This window comes from Maniola hyperantus, chromosome 10 (assembly GCF_902806685.2).
Source record: "Maniola hyperantus chromosome 10, iAphHyp1.2, whole genome shotgun sequence".
In the NCBI taxonomy this organism is placed as follows: domain Eukaryota; kingdom Metazoa; phylum Arthropoda; class Insecta; order Lepidoptera; family Nymphalidae; genus Maniola; species Maniola hyperantus.
Genome location: NC_048545.1, coordinates 15,395,966 through 15,419,836, shown reverse-complemented (window position 1 = coordinate 15,419,836; position 23,871 = coordinate 15,395,966). Strand labels below are relative to the sequence as shown.

Sequence of the window (23,871 nt, the reverse complement as noted above, 5' to 3'; positions counted from 1 at the left end):
AAAAAAAAAAAAAAAAAAAAAAAAAAAACCGACGAATTGAGAACCTCCTCCTTTTTTTGAAGTCGGTTAATTATAAAAAAAGAATTAGCGAAATCGGTTCAGCTGTTCTGGTGATTTGCTATCAGCAACACATTTAGTGATTCATTATATTATAGAATAGAAATAGAGATAGAAATATTCAGCAGGAATATTAGAAATGTCTTCCGTTATATTGATCAAAATAGACAGCATGTTACATTAATAGAAGTTAACTGGATGGCTTCCTGTAAACTTGGGCGGCGCTCAATCAGTTGAAGTGGCTAACGAAATAAGTTGTCACTTCCACATTCATATTAATATAATCTATAGTGTTAGGGTTGCCACTTTGAGCATTTTGTATTTTTTAAAGTATCTTAGGTATCTTAGAAGTACTAATAATGTATTAGTAGCATTTGAAAGATTTGTAGAACGGGCGATGGTATCGCGCGCCCGGGAGCGATCCCGCCACTAATTACTGTCCGCGGAACGCCTCGGCTCGTAAATTATTTTTATCTCGAGCTTTTGAACGACTCACTCGGGACGAAACAAGAGATCCCGTGATAGATGCAAGCGATATTTTATGTGCTTCTTAACCGAGTTTAAGTTTTTATTTCCGAAATTTATTGCTAAAATTCTAACTATGTTACAGTTTATTATTATGAGTTTGATTGCAATATCTAATAGTTAAAGTTACAGTTAATGATGTCTAGTTATTCTAAAAACATGAAGAGCCGTGAGAGCTTTTAAGTTGAGAGTGGTTAAGTTGTCCCCTCCTATTCAGGGGCCAGAGGTTCGATCCCGGGCACACTTGGTACTTGGTATAGTACGCGACAGGTCGAGATGGCAATCGGGGCATGAGGTGGGGGGACGCCCCGCACACCCGCACGTCAACTGCGCTATCCCGCACCGGGTTAGCGCGAGGGCTGTCTGGGGCGTACCCACCCCAATTACTATCTTGACCTGTCGCGTATTGTAGGTGTATGCGTTTTAACCAATTAGTATCACTTGCTTTAAAGGTGAAGGAAAATATCGTGAGAGAACCTTGCTCTATAAGTATGTCTTCTCAAAGGTATGTAAAATCTGCCAATTCGCACTTGACCAGCGTGGAAGACTATGGCCAAACCCTTCTTATTCTGAGAGGGGACCCGTGCTCCGTAGTGAGTCATTGATGGGTGAATGAAGTTGATTACTTGTTTTACGTTATATTATTTTTTAATGTTATTTATTTTTTCTTTATAGGTCATGTTCAACCCTACTCTAATAAAACTCGTGTCGAAATAGTTTCCGTTGGGCCCACTTTCATTAATACGGCTATTTTGAACCTTATTGCCATCACAATAGAGGGGATGATTTCGCCTTCATTTGGTAGAAAGGTCCTCAGGTGTGAAGAAGCGTAACGACTCATTTCCGGGATCTTGGGATGCAATTTCGTGAAAGGATGATTTTTGACTTTTTATGTAACATCCTTTCAAGAGTAGGTAAAAAAGTTACCACTTATCATCATCACCATCATCATCATTTTAAGCCGATAGACGTCCACTGCTGGACATAGGTAGGCGTCGTCTAATGCCATATTTTAATGTAGATAACGGGTAAATATCGACAAATAAAAACATCAAATTAATCGTGGTATGTACCCCTTATCTTCTTGTCTTCCACACGCCACGGTCTCGCGCCACCTGAATCCAGGGGCTCCACCATCGTCTGTCCATCTAGTGGGCGGTCTTCCAACGCTGCGCTTTCTGGTGCGATCAGTGGTAGACTTCACACACCTTTGAGTACATTATGGAGAACTCTCAGGCATGCAGGTTTCCTCACGATGTTTTCCTTCACCGGTAAAGCAAGTGATATTTAATTAATTAAAACGCACATAACTCTGAAAAGTTAGAGGTGCGTGCCCGGGATCGAACCCCCGACCTCCGATTAGAAGGTGGAATTCCTAACCACTAGGCTATCACAGCTTACTAATCCATGAAAATAATCGAAGAATCCATGGTTATTTCATGAAATTTCTTGGCTTATGAGTCAAACAACTTTTTTAGTCCTACCCGGGACTCAAACCCGTGGCCTTATAATCTACAGTCGAATAACTTAGCCGCAAGACCAACAATGCGGTTATTTTATGAAGATTACCTTTACAGGAATGGTTACAAAATGCTTTGATTGCAATTTTTGAAGTGAATTTTTTTTAGATATTTAGTGATTAGAGTTCGATGGATCTTGATTCTTGACAGACCACGACTGACTGACAACGAAGTGGTCCTATAAGAGTTCCCTTTTTTACTGGAGATACGGAACCCAGTCTGTTTGTCTGTCTGTCTGCCTGTCTGTCCGTCTGTCCATCGTGTCTGTGAAGAAAACCTATAGGGTACTTCCCGTTTCCCCTTACGTGTGTTACAAGACCTACCTACCTGCCAAATTTTATGATTCTAGGTCAACGGGAAGTACCCTCTAAGGTTTCTTGACAGACAGACAGACAACGAAGTGATCCTACAAGGGTTCCTTTTTTTATTGGAACCCTAAAAAAGTCAAAAATCAAACTGTAATGATTCAAATGCCGAGGACACTACGTTTATCCTTAAGGAGCATCTATTTTTACAAGTCCCCGCTAGATGTCATTAGTTCCACCGCCGGATTAACAAGACGGATGGAATAGTTAAAAAGATCGCTTAATCTCCGCCCTAACATGAATCTTTCGGATTTTTAGGGTTCCGCACCTGAAAAGGAAAAAAGGAACCCTTATAGGATAACTTTGTTGTCTGCTTGTCTATCCGTCTGTCTGCAGTGTCTGTCAAGAAAACCTATATTATGGTACTTCCCGTTAAGCTAGAGTCATGAAATTAGGCAGGTCTTGTAGCACAAGCAAAGCAAAAATCCAAAAACCGTGAATTGGTTACATCACAAACGCAAATTAAAATGTGTTCAAGAACAAGTAGTTAGTATTTTAACTTTCAAAATAAGATTTATACTTATACCAAGTATCATAATATGAAAGAGCTTTATCTGCACATTCTAAAACGGATTTTTATTTATTTTTATAGTTAAACTAGCTGCCCCGGCGAACTTCGATTCAAACTTTTTAAATTTTTCTCTCCGTAAGAACCATCCTCGTCCTTCAAGGAATATTATAAAAAAAGAATTAGCGAAATCGGTTCAGCTGTTCTCGAGATTTGCGATGAGCAACACATTTAGCGATTCATTTTAATATATAGAGTTATTTTTTAGATTTATCATGCAAAATGTCGGAAAAATACGACTGTAGTACGGAACCCTTCATGCGCAAGTCCGACTCACACTTGACCGGTGTTTTACCCGCGACACGCTTTGTTAACGTTATTTTTAGAAAAGATTTAATGGACGTAGAATTTTCTTAAACCTGTAGGAATTCCAGTTCCTTACATTGTTCTTTAATTATTTTAATGGGACGGCCATATTCTTTTTGTGCTTTTTATAGATGCTATTTTAAAAATGGTCACTTTTAACTTAGCGACTTTGTTTAATAGAACTTATAAAATGCATACATTTTAAGAACGGACTGGCCATTATACGTGCTCTCTATGTGTCAACTGTCATGTCAAAAGTACGATGGTTTACCCCTTAGATGAATGATTACCGTTTACCTTTACGCCGGCTCCACGCGTTGGCCCCAACGCTGGCCCCGACACTATTCGCCCAACGTGTGGATCAGGAAATTAGCATTGGCCCCAACGTTGGCAAACCTAACTTCCCCAATGTGTGACCAATGTGTAGAGCTGGCGTTATAATATTAAGAACAAACTAAAATCGTAATTTTGACATGACAGTTGACACATAGAGCAAGTATGGCAAGTGCGTTCTCAAATGTATGCAATATACAACAATAGCATATTGTTGTAAAACTACAACAAAGAAAATGGTTTTCCTTTTCAGCTGGTCTTCTTATATTATGTTTATAAGAATTGTATGTTTCAAATTTCCACAATGACAATAAAATGAAGACATAAAGACGACAAACAAAGCCATTCAAAATATTGCCATTGTATAAACAGGAGGAATGGCCCAGATGCTTTTGTTAGTCCGAGCTCGGCTCTATACAGGCCTGCGCTACATTACATGGCGCATAGCCGGTGAGCATTCAGCTTTAGGTAATGTAGGTTTAGGCCGTAGACTACTGCTTCGGGCCTTAAAGGTTAAAGCTTACAATCAGCCCTTATTGTATGCTACACTCAGCCCATAATAATATCTTCTAAATATATAAAAGGAAAAGGTGACTGACTGACTGTCTGACTGATCTATCAGCGCAAAGCTCAAACTACTGGACGGATCGGCCTGAAATTTGCTAAAGCTATTATGACGTAGGCATCCGCTAAAGGGGTTTGAAATAGACAGACCAGTACCTATAGTATGTAGGTACTATGATAGTATGTAGTACAACGGGTGGGGAATGAACCGGCGGCCTTTCGGGTTTCAGTCTGCTCCTTTAACCGTTGAGCTATCAAGGCTATGATAGTAGATAGAGCTTTCAATTTATTTGAACTGTATTTTTCAAAATATCCAAATAAAACGAAGAACTAGAAATGACAAAGACTCTATTCAAATTCCGACATGCTTTGTTTGTTGAGGTTCTATACGATGCGCTACATAGCTAGTACGGGCGCGGGCGGTGTGCATTGAGCTTTAGCGGCGATGTAGGTGGGCCATTGTGCGCGCCACGCAATTCTCATCCCGGAACTGAGGCACGGATGCAGGATGGGAGGATCTGAACTTGACGTAAAGTTACTGGATATACTTCATTTTTAATAATTATTTTTATTTTATTTTCTGGTGGGAGGCTTCGGCAGTGGCTACTACTCAAAGTCAAATGATTGGCTGAGGTCTATAGAGCGCACTTTGACTTTGCTCAGACTTAAGATTACATTGAAACGAGACAGATTTATGTGAGAGATATAGGTACATCTGTCTCGTTTCAACTGTGACTTAAGTCTAAGCATATCAGAGTGCGCTCTATAGATTTCACCCTAAATGTTGTATAGAAGCAGGCGTTACTTTGCGGAAATCCATGATATAGGAGTAAGTACAATGAGCCAAAAGCTTAATTTGCTATAATCATCGATGTACTATAATCCGCTGAAACAGATCGAATGTGTATAATGGTGCGACATGCAGCGCCCGCCCTCCCACTGCTAAACATGCAGGAAAAACCAGCCACCAGGCAAGCAATACGCACCACCACCACGCAGCACCACACAAATCCCAAAACACACTCGACGCACGTTTCGCCCCGACACCGGAGCATCCTCAGAAGATGTAGACCTTACAATGCACGATTTCAAAGTGACAATCTTGACAAATGCACCGTCTTTAGGTAAGATCTTAAGGTTTGTAAGGTCTACATCTCCTGAGGATGCTACGAATAGACGTAGTAAGAAAGGAATAAAAGTGCACTCTTAACTCATTTACTCCTCGCTACGCTCACGACTGGCACCTAAAGTCATGAGGCTTGACAGTTCTAAATAAAATTAGGTTTGTCTGTCCTTCTCTCATTAGATACCTAGGTACATACATGGCATTGGTAAGAAAAAGATTCTCTTTTACAACTAAAATATTGATAGGTCTAAAATCCTTTTCCGCAGGCAACATTATGAAAGGGATATAAATAGATTTAGATTGTCATTTTAATTTAGTTTAGAGAGTGTGTATAACGGAAATAGCCACAATCTTTTAAAAATAATGTGGCACTTCCAGTGTTCTTGTAGGGAGATGTTTCCCACAGCATCAAGGGGAGAACATCAAGGAGAAGGAGCGGAGGAGCGAGCACGGAGGAACATTCACGTTTTAATTGAATGAGAAAACGCGTTGAGTTACTGCCGCCTGGAAATTGAGACTATTATTATCCAAATCTGCACCGAGTAAATAATCATCATGATCAATCCATCACCGACATTATTGCGTTTAATGCGTTATAATTATTATAGATCCATAACAGTTACGACTTTTGGAAATCAAATCAAAACCGATATAGTATTGTTTTTATTAGTTTAAAAAGTTCTGTTTATTGCTTTATTTAAAAACTAGATATTTTATTAAATAGATTTACTTAAATCTAAATTAAAAGTAAAAACAACATTAAATTAAATCTAGGTTTATTAAAAACAACAATACGTACGTAACGTAACCACAGGGTTATACTGTTGTTTACAAATGCATGACGTCAGAGCACAGATAATCTATCGGCCAAACATGGCCGACAGTGTTTTCACCTGTCTAAGAAAAATATTTATTTAAATTAAAGTTTTACGGTTTTTAGGGCGCAAAAAAATATAGTGTTAATTTTTTTGATATAATAGGACAAATATTAACCATTTAAGACCAACTTAAAAAAATTGTCAAGTAGCCTATTTTCAATAACTTATTTATTCATTAAATGCGAGTCCTCGACAACAGTAGAATCTGCTTGGCACTAAGATTTTAGTACTTATAGTATACTCTCGCTTGGCATGGAATTATAGAAACCTTGTAGTTTGTATAAGTTGAATCTCCTAGCAATTAGACCACTCAGTTGGATAACAAGCGGACTCGACTGACCGCAAAGGTTTACTACCAGGACCTCGTTGCTTCGGCGGAAAACTTCAGCAAGCTGCGGGAGTTCGCGCACCACTGGCACAAGAGGCGGAACAGCTCGGACCGTGATCGTGGAGCAGTGGGTGTTTGAGGAAGGATCCGGACCGCGGGGCACGCGGGGATCTGCGTGTTGTGTACGTCTGCCCCAGAAAGGGGAGAAAGACTCAAAGGGAGAAGGAAAGGATAGAAAGAATTTGTATGAAGTCAAGTCGAAGGCGCCCCGGGAAAGAGCCACCGAGCAAGTACCGAACGGGCGCCCTAACGCGTTTCTGCCCATATAACCGTGAGGTTGGTTGGTGGTGGAGGGATGGGAGGTGGCGGGTTGACCGCAAAGGTTGTACAATACGCGGCAGAAAATAGCCATCGACCATTAGAACAAGATTTCGGCTTTGTAGAGCGTTGTCTCTGTCACTCATACCTATGTGACGTTTTGTCGATCTCAATGATAGAGACAATAAAGATTTCTTAAGCTTGATATACATTATTTTCTGCCGCGTGTTGTAAGAAACTAGCATAAAAAAAGTAAAGTTTTGTTTACACAAAAAGTCCTACTCTTGGTACAAAATGAAACAAAGCTGTAAGGCCAACATCACTTAACCGCTATTAAGATGAATCTCGTCGTAACGGCCGCCACATCCGGCAACAGTCCGGCAATAGTCCGACAATAGTCCGGCCCGGAAACTTGCCTCTATGTTGTATTTTTAATGGATTTCCTCCATTAGGACTAAATGTTTGTGGGTTTATTTACGCCTATTAAGTGTGTATAGGAAAGAAAGAAAATCAAGAATCAATTATTATTGCAAGTTGAACCGTAAAAAATAAGTAGGTACGTACGAGTAGTTGTAATTCTAATTTCCTACCAAACTGGACTGAGGTCGTATTATTATATTTTTTTGTCTTGCAATAGGTACGTGGTGTTTTTTTTTTCAATGAAACAATATTTACCAAGCCTTAGCTTGGTTAAACCATTATTTTTTACAAAATTTAATTTATTTTTATCCATACTAATATTATAAATGCGAAAGTGTGTCTGTATGTCTGCTAGCTTTTCACGGCCCAACGTTTCAACCGATTTTAATGAAATTTGGTTGGTGAGTTAGCTTACATTCCGGGGAAGGACATTGGTTTTTATCCTGGAAAATTAAAGAGTTCTCACGGGATTTTTAAAGAACCTAAATCCACGCGGACGTAGTCGCGGGCATCATCTAGTTTTATTAAATCTTTTTATATATTATCTACTTATTATTTTTTGTCTGGCAAGCCTACGTGATTTTTTAAATTTTTTAATGTACTTAAAGCGGTTGTTATTTTGTAGAGCAATATAAAGCAGCAGTTTTGACAATAAGTAAGTATTTTAAAATAACATGGAGCTTTTAAAAAATCGGAACTTATTTTTCTTCCTTGTGATAAAATTAAGCGTTATCAGTTTTCAGAATGTTTTAATTACGAAACTCAGCCAATAAAATGTTATAGTTTTATAGTTACAAAATCACTTATTCTAGTGCACAAAGATTTCCGCGTCTGGTTGTTCAGACACAATAAGTAACATCTTTTCGAACCGAAATTACAATGGGGGGGGAACGTTTTTCGTAGCACTTCTAAACGGAACAATGTCGACGTGTACTCGAGCGTAGGATTAGACTGTTGGCTGTGACCGCTTTTGCCGTGTAGGAGTAAAGAAAAGGGTGTTGTTTTCCAATAGGGATCTCTAATTAAGACAGACATATCTACACGAAGTACCCGACTTGCCCAGCGGGTTGCGAAGCTGAAGTGGCAATGGGCATTGCACATGGTTCAAAAACCGGTTGGGGTCCCAAAGTGCTAGAATAGTGACCTCACACCGAAAAGGCTAGTTGGAAGACCCCCCAGTAGGTGGACAGGCAATATCAAATGAGTTGCAGAAAACCGTTTGGTGGCGGCGGCGCAAGCCCGTGGCGTGTGGAAGTCCCTACAAGAGATCTATGTCCAGCAGTGGACGTCTTTTAATTGATGAAGACAATGACAACAACGACTAAATCTTCATAATAATAATTTTCCTTGTTTCATGATAAAATGAAGGTAACAAAACAAACTCGTGTATTTACAATATTACTAAGATTATCGTGTAAGTGTAAATTTACAATATCGCTGTGAAACTTTCACCCCAGTCTATAACAAATAGGCAAGTCGTGAATTATGATTGTCTGCAAAACAATGGTAGTACAAATCACCACAGATGCATAATCAAATACATTGCAAAGGCCACGGGGCGCGGCCGCTGATTGTCAATTTATTTATTGTTTAATACTTCGCCTTTGCCTTTTGTTCGAAGCTGAAATTATGAGTTCGAAATACTACCACAGATTAGGATATTATTTATTTATATTACTGCTGATATAGGGTACACATATTGTCTTTCTTTCTTCGTCCTATACCTCATTACTGAACAGTTGCAGTGGTCACTAATTTACCAAACTCAGTTCCAGCTAAAATTCCATAAACAATTTTTGCGATAGCTATGTATCAAAACTTTCCTGCTAACGGATCAAAGTGATTTTTGAAATCTTAGTTTGATACTTGCCAACATTAGGTATCCTAAGTTAATCTCTATAAATATAAAAGGAAAAGGTGACTGACTGACTGACTGAATGACTGACTGACTGACTGACTGATCTATCAACGCACAGCTCAAACTACTGGACGAATCGGGCTGAAATTTGGCATGCAGATAGCTATTATGACGTAGGCATCCGCTAAGAAAGGATTTTTGAAAATTCAACTCCTAAGGGGGTGAAATAGGGTTTTGAAATTTTGTAGTCCACGCGGACGAAGTCGCGAGCATAAGCTAGTTTAAAATAGAAAAAAGAAGATATTCTAAGTAGTACAATTTTGATAAAACCTGTGATAAAAAATACTTTCAACGCAGAGAAAACGTTACATCATTATTATTACATAAAAATATGGAATATGGAACAGAAGACGGCGTCTAAGACGGTAGTTACCACAAGTTACCACATCTCGTCCATTGTAACAGTGTGAGAGCTCTGAGCGAGAGAGCCGGTTGTTGCAATACACGGTTATGGCACGCTGCAGCGCATAATCTCTGTTATCCCTCGAGCATTGCTGCTTCCGTTCCCGTCACAGTAGAGCAGGCATCAGACAAGAAAAATGCAAAATAGTTACTAAAAATTAACAGTTAAAATATATTATGAGTTCTGCTTGATGGTTAGACTTGTGACTTGTATCCCTAAGGCTATCGCATAAATAAGAAGAGATAAACTAGACTTATCAGCGCGTTCCTTATCTAAATATCTAATAGAGCCCAATAAGGTTAATTCCTTGCTCGATATATTCTAGTAATTAAGTACGTTCACTGCATAAGGAAATCACAATTTTAATCTGTTACAATCTTGACATTGAACAAGCTCGGAACCTGTGATGGATGCGACCCAGATTTCCCACAAGTTAGTGTCAGTACAATTGCAACGACATCCACAGATCTGCATAATATATTTCAGTCGTCCACCTGTCCGTCAGTCTGATGTCTGCGCTCGTTAGTATCTCTACTTACATTTTAGATTTTCATAATTTACTACCTTCGGCTTCGTACATGAACTTCTCCGCAGTCTCAGGAGATGTTTGAAATCAGCGACTTTATAGAAAATCTCTGAGACCATGTTAGAAAACCTTAGGGATAAGCTGAAATAAGCAAATCTGCCAAGTAAGCGGGAGTACAAAATAGGTTTTTGTGACAGGAAAATTTAGGCTCAATGAAATTGGAAGTTGGACTTTTGAGATCAATAAATTAATTTTGTAACCGTAAAATTGAGTGCGGATAAAAATAGATAAACCTACTAAGATTTCTTAAAAAATTAAACAACAGCATTAATTTCCAACGAATTAGCAAGTTGAAGTGGCAGTGGGAAGGACATATCTGTCGCAGAATTTTCTCTGTGAATCAATAATTAGGCATACCTCATTATGGTATATTCCTGGCTTTGTTGTTTCTGAACTGGCATTTCTATAGATTTTTCTATATAGACAGAAATAGACTGGGTTACTCCTTAGTATGCTTTAATTACATATTTTATACCACATAAAAGCTTTTCATAATATCAAGCTGTTATCTCGCGTTCCAATAACGCACTTAACACCTGATTAAACACTAGAATTTCACCATATTGGATGGCGAAAAGGGCAACTTTCGAATTGGACCCCACAAGACCCAACCGTTTGTAACAGAAGAGCGATGGGGTCGCTCGCACCCCACGCTAAGGATGTAATAACGGTAATGAAGGGTTATCAGGTTTCATGACGATATGGCACGCTACCAGCTACCAGGCCTCGCTATGAGTAATGGAGGCAAACAATCGATACTTGTTGCTGGACACAAGTTTATGATCATGCCCCTATTAGTATGGAAGAAATTATTAAGACTTATAGAATTTATTTGGCACGGAAAATGGTGATATCAGACAGTTAATTTTTGGTAATTTGTGTTTATCATTCGGCATCCTTCACTCGAAATGAAACGCCTGAGAATTCTTTGTAATTTTCCCAAAGACGTGAAGTCTGCCGATCCGGACTAGGTCAGCTTTTGGAACTTGGCCAAACATGAAATACTTCACTCTTCACGTATGGGATAACATTCTGAGAAGAGACCCATGCTAAGTAGTGAGCCAGCGATGAATACGGTATTTGATGTTTAGTCAAATCTTTTTTTTTTATTATTGGGTAGGAGGAAATCCTCATGGATGCCAATTGGCATGCCTGACTTCACTGAGGTTTTCTCAGCGACCTACGGACTAAAACCTCCTCCCTTCGCTGGCCGTCCTTCCCGGTAGGTACTGCAAGGGGCTGTCCGGTCAGGCCTCGTTTGCCTTTTGCCTGGACCATTCGACAACTTAAGCCATTTCGTTCTAATAATATTTTTAGGACAACCTTGTAAATATATGCAACTATCTCTCTAGTAATGAAACCTGTAATTTCGTAGGTCAATAAAGTCAATGTGTCAATGTGCTCAGGCGGGAATCGAACGCGGCGCATTTACACGCAATACCAGCGGTTAACAGGGTTTATGGCGGCCATAATGCGATAGTTAGAGCTTGTGCCAATATGACGCACGGCGTAAGTCACAAGCGATCTTGGCCATTAGAAAGAAATTAATTAATTAATTTCAATTGTTTTAAACGTTTTTTTTATAATTTCAGAAATCCTCCGATTTGTGTCAGAGTTTTTTTGTTGTTGTTCGTATTTTATTAGTCTCTTTTATTTTTTTATTTACAGTTGTTTTAAACGTTACGAACGTACAGGTTTTTAACTATATGGGATGAACCTTTGAGTATTTCGGCAACGAAAGTGTATGAATTTGTTAGTGATTGTTAAATTGTTATAGTTTTAGATTTAACTATAGTTTGTTTTTAGTTTAGTTTGTAACGATGGGGCTTGCATAAAGGTCACCTATAAAATACCCTTAAAAAACAGACTAAAAAAGAACCTAAATAGGATACAACAAAAAACAAAATGAGATACATTTGCATCCACGTGAAATAAAACAAAATAGATACAATTGATGGAAAAGTGTGTTTGGTTCTTAGTTTACTGGTTTGTCCTTCAAACACGTCGCAACGGAGCAACAAATCGAAGTGACATTTTGCATGGACATAGGCTACATTTTATACCGGAAAATCAAACAGTTCCTACGGGTTTTAAAAACCTATATCAATTTGAACGAAGTCGCGGACATCAGCTAGTCTTGAACATTTTGTGAAAGATACAGTACCTGACCTTATTTTTTTATTTTTTTATTTATTTAACCGGCATGAAATATTGTACATCGACCTTTAGAAAGAAATAGCGGTTTCGTAGAGCGTTGTCTCTGTCGTTGAGACCGACAAAATATCACAGGTATGAGTGACAGAGACAAAGCTCTACAAAACCGAAATCTCATTCTAAAGGTCGATGTACAATGTTTCTTGCCGGCTACTGTACAGGCATCGCTTCTGCCTGTGACTGGCACCACATAGTTAACCAGTAGATATTACAGTTAACCGTTTATTAGCATTAGTATCGAGCTTTGGCTAACACAAGTTTATTGTTCGGACGATCAGTCGGCGGCCATTATAGCGCGGTAATACTCCGCCACAGTTACAGTACGCGACAGGTCGAGATGGCAATCGGGGAGGGAACGTCCCGCACACCCGCACAGCCCCCGCGTTAACCCGATGCGGGCGAAGAGGTTAGGAGGATAGGTTGCTTTTTATCCCGGAAAACCAAAGAGTTTCCACGGGATTTTTAAAAAACCTAATTCCACGCGGGCAGCGGGCATCAACTAGGAAGTATAATAACTTCGAAAAATCTAAATGAATTAAGTACCTACTACTCAAGAATCACTATTACAGGAAAAAGGCCCAGAGGTGGGCTAACACAAGTGACAAGTGACGATATAAATCACAAAGTCTATGTGGAGCACCACCACGCCACAAACGAGCGCCACACAACGACCTGCGCAAATTTACACTGCACTCCACTCGCTACACTGACTATTTCACTCATACACACACACAAACATAAACATTCACCCCACTAACTAAACCACTAACTGAAAATCACCCTTACTCATAAAACAATATGAGTCAAGAATGATCACATTGTTTGTTACAAAACGGAAAAGTTAAGTTGGTTTTTCAAGACCACTTCTCCAAGTTGACTTTCCTAACGTCAAAGGATTATAAACTGTACGTTGTTTAAAATAACACCCGAATTCAGGTCATAATTGTGTGTGGGATTACGCGTGGGCAGCCCTGAAGGTGGACTTGTGATTTATAGAGTGTCGGTATGGAAATGCCCTTCGAGGTTTCGTTGCTATGGTCTTATTAACTCGTTTAAAGATGCTACAGTACTCTGAGAAGTGAATTGTTAGGGTTGGTACTATAGTGTTTTTTTTAATTATCATCAAAAACTATTATGCATAAAAATAAATGAAAATCTCTTTTAGAATTTACAAGTAGGCCTTACATATGTTACCCCACTTCATAAAGTTATCTTACTTTGAAAATTGAAAATACTAATTATTTTTTCATGAACACGTCATTTTTTTTCTGTGATGTAACCACAAATTCACGGTTTTTGGATTTATTCCTTTACTTGTGCTATAAGAGCTACCTACCTATTTCATGATTCTAGATCAATGGGAAGTACCCTATAGGTTTTCTAGATAGACACGACGGACAGACGAACAAACGGATAGACAGATAACAAAGTGGTCCTATAAGGGTTCCTTTTTTCCTTTTTAGGTACGGAACCCTAAAAAAATATTATCCACGTACTGTACCCGTAGTACAAGATTTTACGTCTCACCAAACCAAACCAAATTCGAGAGTCGAAATACTTCCGCGTTACAGTAAACTGGATCTTAAAAGCCTTGTTTTAAAGCTCAAGTTTGTCTACACTTCTAAAGCCAGCGCTCCAAGCGGAAACATTCCGAAATTAAAATCAGTGGCATTGAATATTTGACTTCAATTCAAGGCTGTTTAGGTCCATTTTACTGTAACGCGGAAGTATTTCGACTATCGAATTTGGTTTGGTTTGGTGAGACGTAAAATCTTGTACTACGGGTACTGTACAAAGATTTCCAAACCATAGGGATCAAGTCGATCACGAAGAAACAAAAGACATTCCACGAAGCAATCAGTGCTGGAAACGAAAACGGAAATTAAACTGAAGGTAGAGTAATGGATAAACAAGATATCGAACCGCCGCTACTGATGATTACTAGTTACTAGTGACTGCACCACGCTCCGTCCCGGAAAGTCCTTCAAACTACGTCATAATATTGTAGTTACCAAGTTTGAAACCAAATTTCACTTCGTAAGGGTTGCTATACACGACAGACAGTGACTAAGCCATAGACAAACAACGGTATTCAGCTTAGAATTATTCCTCAGATGATGCTGCAAGGAATGGCTCTAATACTCGGTGCTCTAGGTACAGTGTTATCGTGCTCGTATAGTATTAGTCGTTAGACACATTAAATTGATACTAGAGTATGGCTAATTTAATAGATCACATTTGACAACCAAAGCAATGAGCAGCTAAAGCTATACATTTTATAATGTCAGGAGAAGGACCACGTAATATTTTTAAAATTTATCACTGTTAATTACTTTGGTTTGTGATTAATTTATGATTTTTAAAAAACAAGGCACTAAATAACTAAACCAGAATTTTTTTTACAAAAAAAATAAAAACCGACTTCGATACACAAACACTAAAAATTGAAAAATAATTTAATTTATTACCGAATATATTATGTATACAAGAGTTAATATAGATCCATAATAATACTTTTTGGTGCCGGTGCCAATTAGCTTTAGCTGCGCGAATCGTCTAGCCTTCATATTTTTATGAGACTCCACAATGGCACCTCATTGGCACCGACCCCAAAAAATATTATTATGGATCTATATTAACTCTTGTATACATAATATATTCGGTAATAAATTAAATTATTTTTAAATTTTTAGTGTTTGTGTATCGAAGTCGGTTTTTATTTTTTTTGTAAAAAAAATTTATTTCACAATTTTTAGTGGTCCCATGGAATTATGCTATGACTGGTTAAAAATCTACTGTTTACTAAGCTATTACACTGATCGCGAGCAATTCACTCTTATCCGTTGAGGAGTTCCAGTATGTATCTTCGAAGATGTTCATCAGATCTTCACCAAATTTAAATGGGACCAACTTTGAAGTATACCCTTTCAAACAAAAAAAGAATTTTCAAAATCGGTCCAGGCGTCTTCGAGTAATCGGGGAAAATACATAAAAAATAAAAATAAAAAAACCACACACCTTTGAGAACATTATGGAAAACTCTCAGGCGCGCAGGTTTCCTCACGATATTTTCCTTCACCGTTAAAGCGGTGATAGTTGATTGATTTAAAAAAAAAGATTCCGACGAATTGAGAACCTCCTCCTTTTTTTGAAGTCGGTTAAAAACTCTTAAAGCTATAATTTGGTCATTTGCGTGGGCGGTAGATCTGACTCCTAATAGTTTACCTGTATCTAGGATGTCATAATAATATGTATGTACCTAACCCAAAAATTTTTTTTTCAAATTGTGTGTGATAATGAGCCGAGCCAGCGTAATTCAAGTCCGAAACCTCTACAAGGAGTCTGTATTCTAAAGACTGCACGTGTAGAGGTGGCCTAACAGGAAATGGCCGTTTGCATGGAAACGAGTGGCGTCGCCGTAAACAAGGGGGATATAAAATATTCAGCGGGTGTCGGAATTGCGACAAAGTTGGGATGATTTGCTCATAAACGTCGCTGCAACGTGACACTTTTGCGCGGTTTCATTGGAAAATCTGATGTATTCTAAATTATTTCGTTTGCATTACGAGAATTATTATATTCTGCGGGCAGCGGCACGCGCGGCCCGCAGTCAAAACCGCGGCACGTGCGCGAACGGACTCCCTTGAAAAAGGACCCCGGATGGGTTCGAAACTAGTCGGGCTAACGTCGACTACACACGTGAGTAAAGCCGGGACAGATATTATTTAGAATGGAAATCACTCACGGTAGTTTAAACGCTAAAATTATTATATTTTTGGGTTCCATTCACATATTTCAAAACAACAGAAAGTGTATCATTATTATGGTAAAACTAATTCTTGATACAAAAAAGAGCGAAGAGATTTTTGTAAAATACTATTTCTATTATTATGGGTTTATTAAAAACTGCCATACCTCTTCAAGGTTAGCTCGCTGCCACTACATGAATTTAAAAAAGCATGTTCTATGTACATAATCTGTAGGGATAGAATGTTTTCCTCTCAAGCTGGGTTCAGTAAACATGCTATTAATTAGTTTATAATGTATTATGCCCGTGTAAGGTCATGAGGCTAATGATAAACGTTAAGTGATAAGCGATGAGAGGGCACAATTTATTCGAATTTAGTAGGTACAGGTCATCACGGGGTCACACTGCTGATCGCTCTGGTCGCGCCGCCATCCAGTCTAGTTAATTTAAAATGGTTATCCCGCCATTTGTCGGGCACTAGAGCACAAGTTTGTTGACAAACAGGGGGTACCACGCGCAAGTGAGCTATCGTGACTATACCCCTATATTACCCCCTTAGGGGTTGAATTTTCAAAAATCCTTTCTTAGCGGATGTCTACGTCATAATAGCTATCTGCATGCCAAACTTCAATCCGATCCGTCTCGTAGTTTGAGCTGTGATAGACCAGTCAGCCAGTCAGTCACCTTTTCGTTTTATACATTAAAAACCATATGCAAGCAGTTGTCTTGGGTAGTGCTAGAAGTGACTTCGTGACTATACCCTCAGGAGTACCTCAAGGGTCCATTCTAGGCCCCCTTTTATATAACGCCTATATATTTGACATTGGAAGCTGCTTCCACCATGCGCAATACTTAATGTTTGCGGATGACAAAAAAGTTTTCGCCAAAATACGTTCCATTGAAGATTGTTATAAATTACAAAAAGACCTCAATGCCTTGACAGAATACTACGCAAGGAACAGGATCTCAGTTAATGTTAAAAAGTGCCACCATATAACTTTGACTCGTAAAATAAATATAATATAAGATCAAATGAACTTCGTGAAGTTCGATCATTATTATATGAGTCGCTTCATCTGAAGATACAATTAACAAGGTAGTCCTTTTAGCCTACAGGCATCATTCGCACGTTTAGAGCATCGATTTGTAATCGATCTATACATTTTTTTTTTTTTTTTGTCTATGGTCACTCACCGCCGCGCGGGCGGCTCGCTATCTTCCTCATTCTTTTTAGAGATATTACATAAAAAGTTTTTTCCCTTTGGTTGTGGGTGGGTGGGAACTTGTATCTTCAGATGAAGCGACTCATATAATAATGATCGAACTTCACGAAGTTCATTTGATCTTATATTATATGTTCGTCGCTTCATCTTTCAGATACAATTAACAAGGTAGATGTTCAGAGAAATGATAAGTTATTTTTTAACATCAGTAAAAAACATTCAGATACATAATTGAAAAAACTTTTAATATTTAGTAACGTTAATTAAGAGTAATATTATGTTTCTTAATCAACACACAATAGTAATAATCAGCTAATTTCTATAATCAGTTATTTCTAATTGGTTATACCTATTAATCATCGATAAATCAATCATTATTGTTAACTCCACAAACCGATCGAGCAAATGCTCCTTCGTCTGTTATTGGACGGTTATAAAACTGAGCAAACATCGAGGACGAGCTAGTCCAGCCAGCTGTCTTTCTTATGGTGTCAATGCAGACACCTGCGGAGGCCGCCGCCGAGGTGGAGGCGTGACGAGTGCTATGTGCACTAAATATTGAGATATCGACGCCGCTCTCCGCCAGAGTCTGTTTTATCCACCTACTTATTGTTTGTGATGTTACCATCTTAAAAGGTTTCTTATAGCTTAAGAACAAATTAGTAGTAACCTCTGTTCGTAACTTTGATGTTGCCTGAAGATAATCTTCTAGGGTCTTTGCCGGGCATATGCTTGGGTTGTTAACGAAATAGGGTAAAAAAAGCACGGGCTGCTCACGGTTAGCTGCCGAGGTCTTTATAATGTCGGGTATTAAGATTTTTATACCTGAGACGCTCTTGTTAATATTGGTGATCTTAATTAAAGACAGCGTTTGTACTCGGTGAGAAGTACACAAGGCTAACAAAATTGCTAATTTTTTTGAAATTTCAAACAAGCTTAGATCGCTATTCGGGTACCATGCAGAAATATGGTCGAGTACCGTTTTTGGATCCCATGTCGTGGTGTATTTCGGATGGGATGGTTTTTGTCTATAAAAAGCTTTTAATAAGCGTTTTACGCGTTCGTCTGACCCGATATTATTTCCTAGAAGTAACGAAAGGGCAGATCGATGACTGTTAAGGGTACCATAGGAAGCACCCTTATTGAAAAGGTTAACGAGAAATGTTATTACTGCCGATAATGGAGCGTCAAAAGTCTTTATAGAGTTTTCTAAGCAAAACGACCACCACAATTTATAGGTGACTGAATATTGCTTCATCGTATTGTCCGAAATCGATGCCAGCATTAAATCAAGTGCTATCTCTGGGGTACCTAGTCTACTGAATGCTTCCCTGAGAGTGTCGCGGCCCCCAGGGAAAGGCTGCGGTGAAGTCGATGACACGATCTGTAATTTGAACGTAAAATATCCCGATTAGGTTCAAAGATAACAATATCTGAAATAAGCATTTTTTTGAGAAGCGGAAACCAAGCCTGCCCGGGCCAGTACGGGAAGACTAGAATGCCCGTAGCTTTATCAGTGATTATTTTTCTCAGGCATTTAAGAATTAGGGCAAACGGCGGAAATGCATAAAAGAAGAGAGACTGCCAGCTAATTGTGAAGGCGTCGATATACGTTGCGTCGGGGTCAGATTTCCACGAAACATAAAGGCTGCATTTGGCATTGGTTCGAGATGCAAATAGGTCAATTTGTGGTTCCCCTAAAGATTTAACAATTTTTTGGAATGTCCACTGTGATAGTTCCCACTCTATATCCCAATTAATTTTTCGTGATTCCTGATCAGCTTCTATATTTGCATGTGTATTAATATATGACGCAAACAATGAAATCTTTCGCATCTCACACCATTGCCAAATTTGTTTCGCCAAATCATTTAAATGAGGAAACCGAATACCCCCCATGCGATTAATATAGCATAAGGCTGTTGTATTGTCAACACGTAACAATATCGAGCAATTATACTGTGTGCTAGCAAAGCATTTCAATCCCAGAAAGGCAGCTAATAATTCTAACCTATTAATGTGGAAAGAAGATTCATCAACTTTCCACCCCCCATTTACACGTTTTCCATTGCAAAAAGCGCCCCAACCGATTTTTGAAGCGTCCGTAAATATTTCTAACTCAAAATTATTGTCAGATCTCAAAAGGTTACAAGTGGATGATATGTTCTCTCGCCACCAATATAAGTCAGGTAAAATAACGTCCGTTAGTCTAATTTTAACTTCAAAATTTTCAAACTGTTTTAAGGCTAAGTACTTTTGGCGTTCAAGGGTTTTTGTATATAACCAACCGTATTTGACTGCTGGGCAAGCCGCAGTGAGAACTCCAATAAATTGTGATAGTTCTCTGATTGAACATTTGGGCAGTGTGATAAATTTTTCAACTAACCGCATAATACTTTGACGTTTTTCGTCCGGTAAACTTAAAGTTATATCTAACGTGTTGTAGATGAAACCTAAAAACCTACAGACTTGTCGAGGTTTGAGGTTACTTTTATTATAATTAATGACAAACCCCAGACATTGAAGCCAATAAATGGTTTTGTTGACATTGTCTTGGCATTCTACATATGTATTTCCGATACATAGAATATCGTCGAGATATATTACTGATTTATAGCCCATCTTACGTAAAAAACTCATGACTTCTTTCATTAGTTTTGTAAAAACCCTAGGTGCTACGGATAAACCATAGGGCATGGCGTTAAATTCATAACACATTCCGTCAAACTCAAAGCGTAAGTATTTACGGTGTGCTTTTATGATAGGAACTAATAAGTATGCCTCGGTGAGGTCTATATTTGCCATAAAACCTGATCTAGGTACCAATCTAGCTGCTGTCCTATGGTCCTCCATTTTAAAATGTGTTGTATGAATAAATTTATTTAAGGCTTTGAGGTTTAAAATAAATCTTTTAGACCCATTTGGCTTAGGAGCTAAAAATATTCTTGAACAAAAATCATTTTTAGATCTATTGCATACAGATATAGCACCTAGGTCTAGCAGTTTATTAATTGAGTCTATCATATCTACACGATCAGTACCACAGAGTAGGTTACTTGGACTTGAAACTTGTTTAACCTGCCTACAAAATGGTATTGAATACCCTTTCGAAACCCACTTAAGTATTTCAGAATTATCAGTAATATGAAGCCAGCATTTCTGAAAATGTTGGATTCTACCGGCATGTACCTTTATTGCTGCGTTGTTGCACGCGGCTGTTTGGTCTGCGTAGGCTGCTTCTGCTGGACAGGACCCACTGATTGAGGCCTCCGTCCTACTGGAGCACCTCTGCTCCTTTGCCCTCCCCTCCCCCCCTTGATCGAGGAGAAGCGAGGAGGGCCCGTCCAGTTTCCCTGACGTGAGCGGCTCGTCGATGCTTGATTTGTAGATGTGGATGTGGACGTTTTTGGGGTTGGAGGAGGCTTTTTTATCTGCAACCCCTGTTTTTCTATTACTTTTGTTGCTTTTATTTTTTCGGAAAGCTTATTACCGAAAAGCAAGTCGTCTCTGTCTACATCTTGTATGATATTTAAAAAAGCTTTGTCTAATCCTGGCGTAATAAATTTTTTTCTCGACTCTGTTTCTACGTAGTGCAGGTCGCATAGTATGCGACAGCTGTCACTTAGAAACTTTATGGCTTGGATCCTGTTTTTTCCATCGTCTAACAGCAATTCTAAACCTTTATTAAGGGCGGCGATGCCTTGTCCTAATTGCTGTTGTACCGTTTCTACCCTCTTATCCCGTGTGCGGGCGCCCTCGACTACGGCCGCTGAAATTTCCGGGTTTAATTTTGGCGCTTGCAACAATGAGCAATTTTCTGGTATAAGGTACTCCTTAACCAGTTTTTCTTTGACGTCCTTATTTAAGCCCTTTTTTAATATAGGTAACCACAGGCACGAGAGCTTATCATGAATCTTTGGACCAAATTTTGGGACCTCTTTAGTGGTCTCTCCTAGGGCGGAAAGAATGTCCGGATCTAATTCTGGAGCAGCCGGTTCTGTAGCCGGCCCTGGGGCTGGTTCACCGCTGTTCCCAATATCATTTTCTACATGATCCCCGATGTCATCCTGATTTACAGGTTCCAAATTTTGTGGATCAGGCTCGACAATACCATCGTCTGGAAAAAACCAGAATACTACTGAGGGTAGGTAAAAAATTAAAATATTGTGGGTAGATGAAGAAAAATTTTCGGTAAAGAAAATATTTTCTGCCATGTGGTAATTTTTAATATAAAGATCGCCTTCGCGAGGATACACGATCCACTTCCAGGCACTTCATATTATTATCGCATACTCCGAAGCATGTACTAAGAGATTGCCTTCGCGAGGATACACGATCCACTTCCCGGCATTACATGTTCCGTACTATATAGCATGTAATTTAGGATTGCCTTCGTGAGGATACACGATCCACCTCCCGGCATTACATGCGTAATCCCACTATTTGCTCTCAAGATGATGTAATCACCCTTCGGATGATTACGAAATTCCCACGTGTTAACACACGGTTAACCTCTCGGGATGAAAGCCTTTGTGATGACACACGATCAATCTCAAAGGGATCGAGCCTTACTACTGTAAATATCACTGAAAAATATAATATAAGGTACTAACCTGATTGATCAGAATCTTCTGACGAGTACACAATCCTTTTGTACTTATCTTGTTTCGCTTCGAGTTTTCGAAGCTTGCGCTGATATCGTCGTATTTTTTCCTCATTTTTTCTTTTCGGCATGATGAAGAAAAAGTAAAAATAAAACCAAAACTTCACTTCCAATGTAGGTTATTATTATAAACTTTAGTAGGCACGTGCGAACGTTGCCCGCTCGGAAAAAGAAATGAGGAAGATAGCGAGCCGCCCGCGCGGCGGTGAGTGACCATAGACAAAAAAAAAAAAAAAAATGTATAGATCGATTACAAATCGATGCTCTAAACGTGCGAATGATGCCTGTAGGCTAAAAGGACTACCTTGTTAATTGTATCTGAAAGATGAAGCGACGAACATATAATTGGATTTGACTACATAATCAATGGCACAAACTTACCCAGAGTGACTACCGTTAGAGATCTGGGTATCCAACTTGATACTAAACTTTCAATGGATGTCCATATTGATAAGGTAGTAAATAGAGCTTACAAACAATTGGGTTTCATCAAACGGGTAACCCGTACTTTTAGTAATGTGGAATGCATAAAACACTTTACTTCGCGTATGTCCGGAGTATTCTAGAATATGCGTGTAATATCTGGTCGCCTCAATACATAATATATGCCCATAGGCTTGAAACCATACAGAGGCAGTTTCTTAAATACTTAGCTTTTAAAGACTTTAAAAAATTTAATAGTTATGAGGAAGCGTGTACTCACTACGGTATCGGCTCACTGGAACATAGAAGGGAACAATGTGATATGTTGTTACTGCAAGCAATTTTAACCGGCTCAATCGATTGTCCTAGCTTACTCTCAGCCTTTTCATTTAATGCTCAACCTTCAAGAACGCGTCACACGCGCCTTCTAAATGTTCCCAAATCTAACTCAAATTATGCGCGAAATTCTATAATTCCACGCTTGGTACGTACTTATAACAATCAGCCTGCCTACCGCGGTTGTTTGACAGCTACAATGTCACGATCGCAATCATCTCTGATTGGTTAATGCTCGCTCACTATTGGCCACAATGCATTGTTGCATAAAGAATCGCACAAATTCAGCCAATCAGAACAATTGAGATTGTAATAATGATTGATGCAGGTTTTAGACAATCGCCCTACAGTTCGCTGAGTTTGACTTATTTTACCTATCAAACAATAAATTTAAAAAGGAATTAAGAAACTATCATCGTAAAACAAAAAAAAAGTAGCTAACATCTAAATATGCATGCAATCATACACTCCCATTTACACACACACACACACATGCACACACGCTCACACATACTCATAAGCACACACTCACACACGCATACACACACACATACAATCATACACACACTGTTGTAATTTTATTTTATTATTGTATATACCTACATTTATTCTAACTCTATTCTGTTAAAATAGTTTAATTATAATTTTAAGTAATCTCTTTTGGCCTTCTGTTATACCTAGATTTAAATTTAAATAATAATTATGTATTTACGCTGTTGATTACTTTCAAATAAACAAAATAAAATAAAATATATATTTAGATTATGCGTATAGCTTATGCTTTAGTCAGTATTATAAGCTGTGATAGCCCAGTGGTTAAGTTGTCGTTAGGAGTTATAAGAAGGCTCAGAGTCACTCAGCGGGTGATGGAGAGAGCTATGCTTGGAGTTTCTCTTCGTGATCAAATTAGAAATGAGGAGATTCGTAGGAGAATCAGAATAACCAACATAGCTCAACCGGTTGCGAAGTTGAAATGCCGATGATCATTATGTAGTTCAAACCCTGACACACGTTTCTGTTCCAAGGTGTTACAATGGTGACCTCGTGCT

At 38.7% G+C, this 23,871-nt stretch overlaps 2 protein-coding genes across 3 annotated transcripts in view; both read right to left on the bottom strand.

Annotated features, from left to right (window-relative positions):
- Positions 1-23,871, bottom strand: part of LOC117986168 (collagen alpha chain CG42342) — a 440,414-nt gene that overhangs the window by 340,040 nt on the left and 76,503 nt on the right. The window lies entirely within an intron of this gene.
- Positions 17,973-22,206, bottom strand: LOC138402854 (uncharacterized). The gene is made up of 3 exons (XM_069501227.1): positions 22,014-22,206; positions 20,590-21,517; positions 17,973-18,784 (listed from the first exon to the last, which is right to left on the bottom strand). Exons 1-2 carry the CDS (start codon positions 22,132-22,134, stop codon positions 20,592-20,594), a joined length of 1,047 nt encoding a protein of 348 aa, XP_069357328.1. The 5' UTR covers positions 22,135-22,206; the 3' UTR covers positions 17,973-18,784; positions 20,590-20,591.

What these genes read in the sequence shown, in the direction of transcription:
- LOC138402854 (XM_069501227.1), bottom strand. Translation starts at nt 22,134, where the DNA reads ATGCCGAAAAGAAAAAATGAGGAAAAAATACGACGATATCAGCGCAAG. An exon ending in AGAAGATTCTGATCAATCAG is followed by an intron (nt 21,518 to 22,013) that starts GTTAGTACCTTA and finishes GGTTTTTTCCAG; the next exon opens with ACGATGGTATTGTCGAGCCT.